General features: G+C 49.4%; 1 protein-coding gene and 1 long non-coding RNA gene across 3 annotated transcripts in view; one reads left to right on the plus strand and one right to left on the minus strand.

The window, feature by feature from the left end:
* LOC128109711 (uncharacterized) overlaps positions 1 to 4089 on the minus strand; it is an 11786-nt gene extending 7697 nt beyond the window's left edge. For both annotated transcript variants that reach the window (XR_008217911.1, XR_008217910.1), the window contains exon 1: positions 3779 to 4089. This is a non-coding gene — a long non-coding RNA (uncharacterized LOC128109711). The remainder of the gene's footprint in view (positions 1 to 3778) is intronic.
* On the plus strand, positions 3602 to 9664 carry LOC128109709 (NADH-cytochrome b5 reductase 1). The gene is made up of 9 exons (XM_052737005.1): positions 3602 to 3733; positions 3971 to 4120; positions 4267 to 4339; positions 4820 to 4926; positions 5336 to 5465; positions 6127 to 6210; positions 7669 to 7754; positions 8429 to 8528; positions 8857 to 9664. Exons 1-9 carry the CDS (start codon positions 3719 to 3721, stop codon positions 9027 to 9029), a joined length of 918 nt encoding a protein of 305 aa, XP_052592965.1. The 5' UTR covers positions 3602 to 3718; the 3' UTR covers positions 9030 to 9664.
* The last annotated feature ends 2361 nt before the right edge of the window (positions 9665 to 12025 follow it).

Here is a 12025-nt window from a genome sequence, read left to right on the forward strand (position 1 = left end):
CCCTAACCAGAATCATAAAGATAATGTCTCCCCGTGCGGCAGAGGTTGGGCAGGTTTAATAGCGGTCCTCTTATAAAGTCAGAGCTTTCCTTAGATTAGCATGACTCAGCCATGATGCAGGCCCTCTGTGTGAGCAGTGCCCATCCAAGCCTCAGTGAACCATCCCTCCCTAGATTCCCCCCCTGGGACTGGAGGGCAAGGGGAATTGTTGTCTGTAGTGTCTGCTCCACCAGGGAAGTCTGGCATGTCTGCCCAACAGTTAGCTCCCTGGTGTTCAGGGAGTGCAAGACTTCTTCACTTACCAGCAGCAGTGATTACATTTTCTTTTGTGTATTTTTCCCAGAACCCTTTCTTACCTCTTTATCGTTCGTACTGTTCAAGGCACTTAGGATGCATCAGTAAACAGAGACTGTCCCCCCCCCCCCCCCCAGGAGCATGCGTACTGAAGAGGGAGCAGAGATGTTAGACAGATATGTGAGGGTGTTCCAGAGGAGCTGTAGAGGTTTTCTATCAGGGGAGCGAGCAGCACAGTGTGCTAAAGTAACAGATGGAAGCCAGCCCCAGCACTCAAGGAAGAAGCAGGCAGATACCTGTGGGTTCGAGGCCAGCCTGGTCTACATAGTAAATTTCAGGTCAGCCAAGGCTACATTGTGAGATACCCCCCTAAGAAAAAAAAGTGAATTAAATTAAATCAATACATTGATTACTATTAAAGTGATTGAAGGAGGATGGAGGTGGAAATGAGATTAGTTAGTTAGGATGCAACTGCAGGAATCTGCAGAAAATATGGAGATGCCTTGGCCAGAGCAGTAGCAGTGGAGGTGATGAGAACTGGTTAGATGTGCTTTGCCATACAAGGGTCCTATTTTTGTCTGAAAAACAAAGGATTGAGACTGTAAAGTAAGAAAGCACAAAAGAGCTTTAGAGGTGGTAAAATTATCCTATATTGCCGGGCGGTGGTGGCGCACGCCTTTAATCCCAGCACTTGGGAGGCAGAGCCAGGTGGATCTCTGTGAGTTCAAGGCCAGCCTGGGCTACCAAGTGAGTTCCAGGAAAGGCGCAAAACTACACAGAGAAACCCTGTTTCGAAAAAAAAAAAAAAAAACCAAAAAAAAAAAAATTATCCTATATCTTGATTGTGGTGATTACACAAATCTATACATGCTCTAAAATTCATACAATAATACATCGAAAGCCTACTTTAATGTATAACCATTTGCAATTATTGTATGTGTGATAGTGGCATTATGGTTCTTTTTAGTGCCTTATCTTTTCAAGGTATTCGCTAAAATATTTAAGGGCAAATTATATGAAACATGGGGTTTGCTTAAAAATGATACTGGAAGGGCTGAGCAAATCAAATTGCCCAGTGAGTCAAGTGCTTGCCAGGCAGTCGTGAGAACTTGTGTTTTTCACCAGTGCCCGGGGGAAAAATGGATGTGGTAGTGTGTACCTACAGTCCCAGCTCTAGGAAGTGGAAATGAGAGGATCCTGGGGCTTACTGTGCAGCCGGTAGGCACAGGTAACCAAAGAGTTCCAGGTCCATTGACTGACCTTGTCTCAAAAAATATGGTAGAAGTTGGGTATAGTGGTGAACACTTTAAGCCCAGCAATTGGGAAGCGGAGGCACATGGATCTCTATGTAGACCAGGCTGGTCTCGGAACTCACAGCGATCCGCCTGCCTCTGCCTCTGCCTCTGCCTCCCTACTGCTGGGCTTGTGCCACCACTGCCCAGCACCCAACTATTTATTATTTTTAGGGTTTTCAGGGAGAAGGGGTCCATGAGGTGCTGAGTCAAATCATTGTTTAAGCCAATATAATGATGTTGTAGGGGGGATATTGAAGGAAAGCTTCAGTTCCCCCTTCCACACAAAACAAGGTCTCTTTTTCAAGGCTCCTTTGGAGGAGGCAGAGAAGGGTAGTGGTGCTCCACCATTAGAGTACCGAGCCTGGTGAATATGTGACCTATGGAATGACTGGAATGACCTGTGGGGTCTACAGGATGGTTAAAATGGGATACTAGTCAGGCTGCTACTCCCAAAAGACATGGAGGTTGGGCATGGTCTTGTCAGCCCTTTGTGGTTACGGCCTACTTACCTGAAAGGCCTGTTTTCCTGCCTATGTGACATGACAGTTGGGAGCACACAGTATGCAGGATAAGCCAGTCTCACATGCCTGATCCAGTGGTCCTCATTGTGTGCCCCTTTGACTGTAAGTACCCTCTCCTCTCGTTCTGTATCTCTCCCTGCTGCCACATCCCACCCAGGAAAAGGAGGAGGACCTGGAAGGAACCTCTACAGACAGAACCAGGCAGTGAAAAGGTCAGTGATGGTCAGCAAGGTGGGGACGTCGGGGGCTCCAGTGACATTCTCAGCTAGCCCAGAAAAAGGGAACAAAACTTTTCTTGGATCACTCGGAGTTGACTGGAAACCAAGACTTCATTGTCCCCAGTGCCCTGAAGGTGTTCATTTCTGATGTCGGTAGTGTCATGTATGGGCCTTTCATCCATCACTCAAACAGCAAGTGTCACTCACTCTCTTTGGGAAACTTGTGTGTGAGAGAGCATGTTCATCTTGGCAAATGTGCAGCCCCAGCGGCTTCTGGCGTCCATTTCTAATTCCTGTTCCATGTTTACGACGTCAGCAGAGCTGTGTCCTAAACCCTCATGGAGCCTTGGGGCTATCTTCTGACTTACAGCAGTGATGCTATCCAGTTAGCATTCTGCCCTCTGACAGACATTACACTAAAGACAAGCACATCTCAGCGCGCCTCAGAATAACCTTATGAACCAAATACCCAAAGATTACAAACTATATCACCTACTGATGAAGAATGCAGAGGAATGGAGTAAGTTGTCGAAGGTCACAGGGCCACTAGGGGCTAGAGGCATAATTCTTGTGTAGTATTACCTGCCTTGGTGAGGACCCACACGTGGTGGGAAGCTTGACTTGAAGCCCTTGCTTTTTAAAATACATTTGTTTTATTTTTGTTTTGAGTATGAGTGTTTTGCCTCCAGGTATGTATGTTTGTATGTGTGTGCACCGTGTGTGTCATGCCCGAGGATGCCAGAAGAGGACACCAGAACCCCTAGAGTTAGGATGACAGACGGGCTAGTATATGGGTGCTGGGAACCCACCCAGGGTCCTGCACAAGAGTGATGAACTCTTTAACTACGAAGCCATCTTCCAGCCCCTCTCGACTGAATCTGATGAACTGATGTCGTGAGCAGAATCAGTTGTTTTGTTTGAAGGACTAGGAAATGAAGTTGCCCTGCCACTTTTCCTTCCTGAAACATCAGGCAGACAGTACAATTGTCTGGCAAGGCAACCGGCTGGGAAAAAACCAAGAATTGCCATCTGATGACTTCCTGTTCTACTTTAAGCTTGTCTCTGGCTCAACACTCCACTTTCCATGAGGTTTTCAAACCGGCCAGAAGATTTCTTATCACTCGAATTAGCCTGGCTCCATGTTAGACAGAACTGTCATCCCTTCCCTTTGGGGTACTGTAAGTGGTGGAGGAGACCAGAAAGCTAGAAAGGAGTGGGTTGGGACGGCCTAGCTAACCGCATCCTTGGACCACCCAATCCGTAGGGAAGAGGCGGGCCACACGGGCCCTCCCCCCATAGACCACGCCCTGGAGAGCTCCGCCCCCGGGCCCGCCCCGCGGCGCATTATGGGATCTGTCAGCCCCACTGGAGCGGGACGTAGCCCTAGGTCATGGGAATCCAACCGGTAAGACCCTTGTTCGGTGCCCTGAGCCCGGGGTCCCCGCCTCACCTGGTTCTGGGCAGTCGGCTCCACGGGGCTGGGCAGCCCAGGCCTGGATGCCGGGGTCTCGCTGCACCAGCTGCGGGTTGGGGACGCTACTCCGCTCACTTCTGTGGCTTTGGCATTCTCTCTCGCTGGAGCTCGGAATCTTCATCCCTGGTCCCCCACCTACCCCCTCCCCGGCTCCTCCTCTACCCGTAGAGCCCGGTCCTGCTAGCCTCTCTGGGGGTGGGGCTGCTGACTCTGTTCGGACTGGCTGTGGGTACCTATCTGGTTCGAAGATCCCGCCGGCCGAAGGTCACTCTCCAGGACCCGGATGAGAAGTACCTGCTGCGATTGCTAGACAAGACGGTACGTTGTGAAGAAGGTGGATAGGGTGGAGAGGGGACCGAAGTTCCCCTACTTTGAGAGATAGCATCCACGGGGTGGTTGGATTGCTCCAAGGGACTTGGCAGACCAGACCTGCTTGATGAAACATCTTGTCATCCATCCTCTAGACTGTGAGCCACAACACCAGGAGGTTCCGCTTTGCCCTGCCCACCGCCCACCACATTCTGGGACTGCCTGTGGGTAAGGAAAAGGGAGTGGGCTTCTCTCCTTGGCATCCTATGAGAGCGAGTCACTGCTTGGCTATTTTCCCTGTACACACCATTCCCCTTTCCTCATTTGGCTTGGAATCCTTCAGCCTGTGAGAGACCACTCCTTTAGGGTGTGGCTTCTGTGCCCCTAGACACCTCTAACCTCCAGCAGCCCTCCCTCTTTCCCGTAGGACTCGTCATAACCCTCCTCCCACCCCAGCAAACACTCATTTCTTCCCACTGTGCAAAGCCTCTGCTCACCTGCTGCTGCTAAGATCCTGGCGGTAGCGGAGGGAGTTTCCCAGGTGGGAGGAGGCAGGAACTACTGCTGAGGGATCCTCCCCGAGAGACAGTCCCTTGGACCCACATCGGGAAGCAAAATATCCTTTTCTCTCAGATTTGGGTATTTTTGAGAGGTGGCGGGGACACAGCACATCCACAGCAGCTTATGTAACTCTCCCCATGGTTCCAGGCAAACATGTCTACCTCTCTGCCCGAATTGATGGAAGTCTAGTCATCAGGCCTTACACTCCTGTCACCAGTGATGAAGACCAAGGCTATGTGGATCTTGTCATCAAGGTAAGCGTAGAGAAAAGAAACCACAGGGCTGGGAAGATGGCCTACTCTTTGGGTAAAGCCCTTGCCACACAAGCCTGAGTTGGTATTCTCCAGCGTGTATGCAAAAGCTGAACACAGTAGCCCATGCATCTGAAATCCCAGCATGCCTCTGCTGGGAGATGGGAAATGGGTGCCTGAGAACTATCCACCATAAACTCGGAGTTTAGGGACCCAACTAGCCTTTCAAGAACAAGAAAGATCCTGTCTGAAACAAGATGAAAGACACACATCAACATCTGAGGTTGTTCTCCGACCTCTCCACCCTTGCTGTGGCAGGCATGCGCACACGCATGTGTGCGAACACACCCACTGCACGTGTGCACACACACACACACATTCACACACATTTTCCCCCTCTCTGCATCATCAGGTTTATCTGAAAGGTGTGCACCCCAAATTTCCTGAAGGAGGGAAGATGTCGCAGTACCTGGACAGCCTGAAGATTGGGGATGTGGTGGAGTTCCGAGGGCCGAGTGGGTTGCTCAGTTATGCTGGGAAAGGTGATTATCTGTCCTTTCCTTCCTGCTGCCTCACTTCTGTCCCTGCAGTCCCCGGTACAGTCTGTTTGTGGGCATGCTGTGTCCCCAAAGTACCTATGCTACTGAAAGGCAGGTTTCACCTCGTTCACCAGCCATGGCGGCCAGCTGTGGAGATTACCAAACCTCTGCTTCTCCTTCACTCCCTCAGAGTCTTCCCTCTGGCTAAGAACCTAAAGAGAAAGCTTTTCGCCCTTCCCAAGGGAACAGCTGGGTACTGTGCCATCCCCCTGGTGAGTCTCTGGACCACCAGGGAAACGAAATTCACTCTGGCACCATGCCTACCACCTTCACCAGGGAGCAGTTCTCTGCCAGAGGGTCTTTGCTCCACACACCTTCTCTTGCCCTCACTTGGCTCTGAATCTTGCAGACAGTGTGGGACCACTGGGTTTCTTTGGGGTGTGGCTTCTGTGCCCCTACTCTGAGAACTGATGGGAGGCAGACAGCCCAGCCCCTCTGTCCTTCACATGTAATTGTCAGGGCAGGTTTAACTCAAACCTCCGCCCAAGTCCCAGGATCAGATTTCATAGCAGCTGCTAAAACAGCCTAGGGCATGTTTTCAATTCTGCGTTTGTTTACTTAGTCGGAGTCTGAACTGACTCTAACCCTTCACTTGACTTCTCAGGGAATTTTAACATTCAGTCCAACAAAAAATCTCCACCGGAACTGCGAGTGGCCAAGAAATTGGGAATGATTGCTGGTGGGACAGGTCTGTATTGCTGGAGGGATACTTTTGCTTATCATTGCTGGGTTTTGCTATGCAGATTCCTATGTGATCTCAAGTTTTGTGATAGAGGACAAGCCATTAATCAAGGGACCCCCATCACTGCCTAGACTTCCCCAGTAGCTGAAATCATAAGCAAGTAGAAACAAAAATATTTTTTCACAGAATGGGAGCAATAAATCAGGAGGGTTCTCCACAAACTGAGTGGATTTAATGACTTCGAGAGAAACAGGTATGAATAGCTGAGGAGGAAAAATCCAGGCCTGGTGGTACAGGCCTGTAATTCCAGCGACTTGGGGTTTGAATCAAGAGGATCAAAACGTTTAGAATCAGCCTAGGCTACATACAGAAAAACAGAGTTCTAGCCCAGCCTGGCCACTTTAGTGAGCACGGTGGTAGAAGAGCACTTGCCTAGCATGTTGGGTGTCCTAGATTCAATCCTCTATATCACACAAAATAGACTACTACAGTACCACCATCTGTTACATACCCACTACTCTGTAAGCAGGTAACCGCGATCCCTTCTCATCTGCAAATGAGGAAATGGATATTTCCTAGAACTTAGGTTTCCACAGGGGTTTTTTTGTTTAGTTGGTTTTGGTTTTTTGGTTTTTAGAGACAGGGTTTCACTGTGTAGCCCTGGCTGTTCTACAGAATGAGACCAGGCTGGCTTCTGCCTCCCAAGTGCTGGGATTAAAGACGTGCACACCACCACTGCCCAGCTACCACAGGGTTATTTAGTTAGTAATGGCCACAGTCAGGATTTGAATCTGACTCTGCCTGATTCCAAAGAACATGTTCTTACCCTCTATAAGCAGTGTTCCAGGACTCTTTTTTTTTGGTTTATCGAGACAGGGTTTCTCTGTAGCTTTAGAGCCTGTCCTGGACTAGCTCTGTAGACCAGGCTGGCCTCGAACTCACAGAGATCCACCTGCCTCTGCCTCCCAAGTGCTGGGATTACAGGCGTGTGCCACCACCGCCCGGCAGGACTCTTATCATTGAAACTGAAGGGATGGTAGTGGTCTGTGATCTATGACTTTTTTTTTTTTTTGGAGGCAGGATCTTGTTATGTAGCTCTGGTTGGCCCAGAATTCTCTCTGTCCTCACAGAGATATGACAGAGTGCTGGGAATTGAAGACATGTGCTACTGTATCTGGCCTAATCTATAATGTCTGTGTTCCTACCCCCAAGAGACTTTCAGAGCAAGTGTCTTAGATTGAGTCCTTCAAAGGGCTTCTACACTGTGTTCTTAGGTGAATGTTAAGGCCCAGAAATGTAGGGCCTGGTGAACATGGAAGTGGAGGCCGAGGACTAGGACTAGATACAACAGGAAAACACAGGGAGTGTGAAGGATAAGCCTTGAGATGGTGGAGTTGGCCAGCGAAGGAGCTGGGCCAGAGCGGGGAGAACACATCTCACTATGTATGCGGTGTCCTCGTGCAGGAATCACCCCAATGCTGCAGCTGATCCGGGCCATCCTGAAAGTCCCCGAAGATCCGACTCAGTGCTTTCTGCTCTTTGCCAACCAGGTTGGTTTGCTTTTCTCAGGCCCAGCACTTTCAAGTTGGCTGTGTGAATAGACAGGACTGAGAGAGAGAACTGGCCCGGTGCCTATTGCAGTGTCTGTCCGGAAGCCCCTCTGGGAATACAGGGTTCTCTGTCACCATAAGAAGGAAAGAGGGGGACCGGCAAGAAGAAGATGCAGATTTGGTTTCCACTCCCCGCATGGCAGCTTACGACCTTCTCTCTCTCTCTCTAGTTCTACAGGGTCTGACACTCCCTCCCGGGTTCCAGGAGCAATGGGCGCCCATGCAATGCACTTACATACATGTAGGCAAAATACTCATAAAATAAAAATAAATAAATACTGGGAAAAAAAGAAAGAAAGAAAAGAAGGAAAGGAGACCTAATATTAAGCCAAATCTCTTCCCTGCCTCCCAGGGGAAGCAAGAGAAGATGGAGGTGTCTCCTGCTGAGCATAGGAACCTGGGCCTTCTTGGTCAAATACTCCTTTGTAATGTGTAAATGAAGGTCACTTCCTGATCCTTAGCACCTACGTGCACTGCCAGGTCTTCACTCTTCCTAGAACCTGAGCATGCTTTAGCTTTCCCTTTCCTTCTCGGTTAGAAGGTTGTCATAGCAAAGGCCTTTCCTGATGGGGGCCGGAGGGTTCCAAGACTCTGCTTCCCCATTTGCATTTCAGACTGAAAAAGACATCATCCTACGGGAGGACCTAGAGGAACTGCAGGCCCAACATCCTAACCGGTTTAAGCTCTGGTTCACTCTGGACCATCCTCCAGAAGGTATCTTGTCATTTCTGAACATCCGGATAGTCCCTCATTATCTAAATCAAGACCTTGCCCCTCTGCGAGTTCTGGTTTCAGTAAAACAGACCCCCCCACCCCGACACTGCCAGAATCCTAAATCTGTGTGCACAGACAAAATGATCTCCTGATCCCCCTCCTCGAGGCTCCTGTTTTTCAGGTGGGTGGCGGGATATGGCTATAGTGGCCACTCCAACCTGAGGCCTTCTCAGGAGCCCCTCTGGGTCTTCCCAGTGGTCTGTCCTGGAAACATCACCTTCTCTTGCTGACATGGATCGGAAGCATATGTTCCCTTCCTATACTCCAGGTTGGACCTACAGCAAGGGCTTTGTGACTGCCGACATGATCCAGGAGCACCTGCCTGCTCCAGCAGATGATGTGCTGCTGCTGCTCTGTGGGCCACCGCCTATGGTACAGCTGGCCTGCCATCCTAACCTGGACAAGCTGGGCTACTCACAAAAGATGCGATTCACCTACTGAGCGTCTCGAAGCCTCCCTGATCCCATGTGTGCATTTGTCCCTCGTCAGTTCTTGACCACCATGAGGCCTCCTCGTGCCTGGGCTGAGAGCATCAGCCTTTGGCGTCTCAGCCTGGAACCTGGATGCTTGCAGAAACGACACTCCTCTAGCTATGGTAGAGGCAGGTCAGGCTGAGTCACTCCCTGGAAGCCTCCCTCACCCTAATCTCCATGTGATAAAAGGTCCAGATGAAGCTCACAAGGAGCAGCCTCTTCTGTAGGGCCAGAAAGAAGGGAGTATATCCATTTGTCATAAGGCTGTCTAGTTCCTGAGAACATCCTGGGCGCACCGTCTTTGTGTCTGTGACGAGAGGAATGGGAAATGTACATTGTGCTCAATATTCAGCATTTCACCTACTACTTATGTGAGTACAGGTAGAGTGGGGCTTAGAGATATAGTCCTATGGAAACTGAAGGAATTATTTCCCAGAATTCTAAACCTCAGAGAAAGGGGTCTGACTATGTGTTTGCATGTGTGTCTCTCAGCCCCAGCCCAGGTTAGCACGAAATGTATACCCACAACTTAAGACTGCTGCTTGTACAAGAAGTCTCTGGCTGTTCAAATAAATGGAGCTGAGGCCCTGATGATCTCAAGGAGTCATTGTGTCTGGGGTCTTTGTCTCCTGATGCCTGAGGACACCGGAAGGGAACGGCTCCCAGCACAGCATCTCCTGGGTGTTTTAAAGAGCTTCTGAGGAGTTGTGCCATGTGCTGAAATGTGAGCCGCCACCAGACTCAGGGCTCATTCCTGCAGCTGCCCTGCAGAGCCACAGCCCAAGTCCTCCCTGGAGGCTTTAGGGGTGGAGGGAAGAAAACACGGCGAGAGGGAGCTTTTAGAGTATGGATAGCCCACCACCTAGTAGTCCCTTAACTTGGCTGGTCTTCCCCTCTTTCTGTGGGCCTGCCTTCACATTATTTACCCTTCAGGGTACCCAGCATACAAAACAAAGGATTGCCTTTCCATTTGGAAGGGACATCTGTCCCTTTAAAAAGTAACTTGACATCACCAGCTCTGAACAGATTTGGTGACTGGACAGAGTTGGCTTCTCCCAGCCCCATCAGTCCTAAATAGCCTTCTGTGCTTGAGAATTCAAGATTCAATCTACTCACTCCTCCCAGGACAGGACTAAGTCAGCACTTTGGCCTCTTTCTTAGTCTCATTGGGAGAAAACAATGCTTTGGATTCAGTGGGGAGGTCAATTTTGGGTTTTTTTTTTTTTCATTTTATTTTATATGTGTGGGCGTTTTGCCTGTATGCATGTCTATGCACCACATGCATGCAGCTCCCAAGAATACCAGAAGATAGCATCAGATCCCATTGTAACTGGAGTTACAGACATTTGAGAGCTGTGCTTGTGGGCACTGGGGATTGAACGCTGGTCCTCTGGAAGAGCAGCCAGTACCCTTAACTGCTGAGCCATCTCTCTAGCCCCTCAACATGTTTTTCTGCATGGAACTGGGTGTCTGCCTCTGGGGCTCCTGACAGAAGATTTATGAGGCCCTCAGAATTCACACACACACACACACACACACACACACACACACACGCACACGCACACGCACACACACACACACGCACACACACACACACCCTAGTGGCAATAGAACAGATTCTTCAGTAAATTTTGTTGGTGTTATTCCTTCTAATATATCTCGATTAAGTAGTATGTGTGTGCCACTGCTCTGTGAGCCACCTCACCTTCGGAAAGGAAATTCTTGGGAGGATTGTTGAACTGATCGAAGTAGCCCAGCAAAGACAGTTTCCTGTATGGAAGCTTACTAGTCCTTTTGTGCAGAAATGAGTGCAGACATTTATTAAGGACCCATCATGTGAGCGAGCAATGTACTCTGAGGTTACAGCTGTGACCAAGGAGAGTTGGTGGTAGATTTTTCTCCCCCAAACTCCTCCAGATAGACAAATAGCAAATCATCTCAGCACATGGTGATCAACTCTACTGCAGAGGTGTAGGGTCCTAATAAGAAGGAGTTGAGAAAGAGTCAGAGGAGGAAGAATTTATGTCTTGTTAACAGATATGTACCAGGTACCATGCTAAGAATTCTGACTGCATTGCACAATGTAATCCTTACGATAATCCTGTGAGTTGAAGATTAAGGATTTGCTGAAGGAAATACGGCTGGTCAGTAGCTGGGAGAGCCTGAAGCTGAATTTAGGATTATCTGCAGCCAAAGCCAAACCTAGAACTGAGCATTGTAAACTGCTTGGATCTTTTGGAAAACGGTGAGGGAAAGGCACTCCACAGAAGGATCCGAGTGCAAAAGCCAGAGGAATGAAAGAGAAGGCTGGCTAGGGAAGGAAACGGGGTCTACATGAACCCAGAGACCATGCTTTTAAACAGAACAAAATTGACTTCACTCTTCTGGGGCAGCCATCTAGCATCCGGACACCTTTCCCAGCACCTAGAAGCGTATTAGAGGTGCATCATTCTTTGGCGTGTAAGAAAATGGACAGTCCTCAAATTCTATATTGTGCAGTTCAGCTGCGGCAAGAAATACACCCTCTCTTGTCTTCCAGGTATGCCCTCTGGGTCACATGGGAACATGGACTGGAGCGGAAAATTGTCAAGCTAGGCTTGTTTGAAACAACTTCTCCTTTTCTGAGAAATAACAGGAACCAAAACTCAAATCCAGTTGAGTGCCAGACTCATGGTAGTCATTCCATAAATAACATACAGAAGGAAGAGGGGTATGGCGCGCGCGCGGTGGGGGGGGGGGGGGGTGGGTGTTAGGAAATTGGATATAGAAATGAAGAGTTTCGGGGTTGTGTATGGCGGCGCACGTTTGTAATCCCAGCATTCGGGAGGCCGAGACAGGAGGGTTGCCACGAGTACGAGGCCAACCTTTTCTTAAAACGAAACAAAAAAGTGTTTCGGTGCTAGATATGCAGTTCAATGGTACAGGGCTTGCCTAGAGGTTCAATTCCTAACATCGAGGGAAGGG

The sequence above is a fragment of the Peromyscus californicus genome, unplaced genomic scaffold, assembly GCF_007827085.1.
Source record: "Peromyscus californicus insignis strain IS unplaced genomic scaffold, ASM782708v3 Scaffold_14__1_contigs__length_90479793_seg_2, whole genome shotgun sequence".
Classification (NCBI taxonomy): domain Eukaryota; kingdom Metazoa; phylum Chordata; class Mammalia; order Rodentia; family Cricetidae; genus Peromyscus; species Peromyscus californicus.

What these genes read in the sequence shown, in the direction of transcription:
- LOC128109709 (XM_052737005.1), top strand. An exon ending in TTCTGCTCTTTGCCAACCAG is followed by an intron (nt 7,755 to 8,428) that starts GTTGGTTTGCTT and finishes TTTGCATTTCAG; the next exon opens with ACTGAAAAAGACATCATCCT. An exon ending in TCTGGACCATCCTCCAGAAG is followed by an intron (nt 8,529 to 8,856) that starts GTATCTTGTCAT and finishes CCTATACTCCAG; the next exon opens with GTTGGACCTACAGCAAGGGC.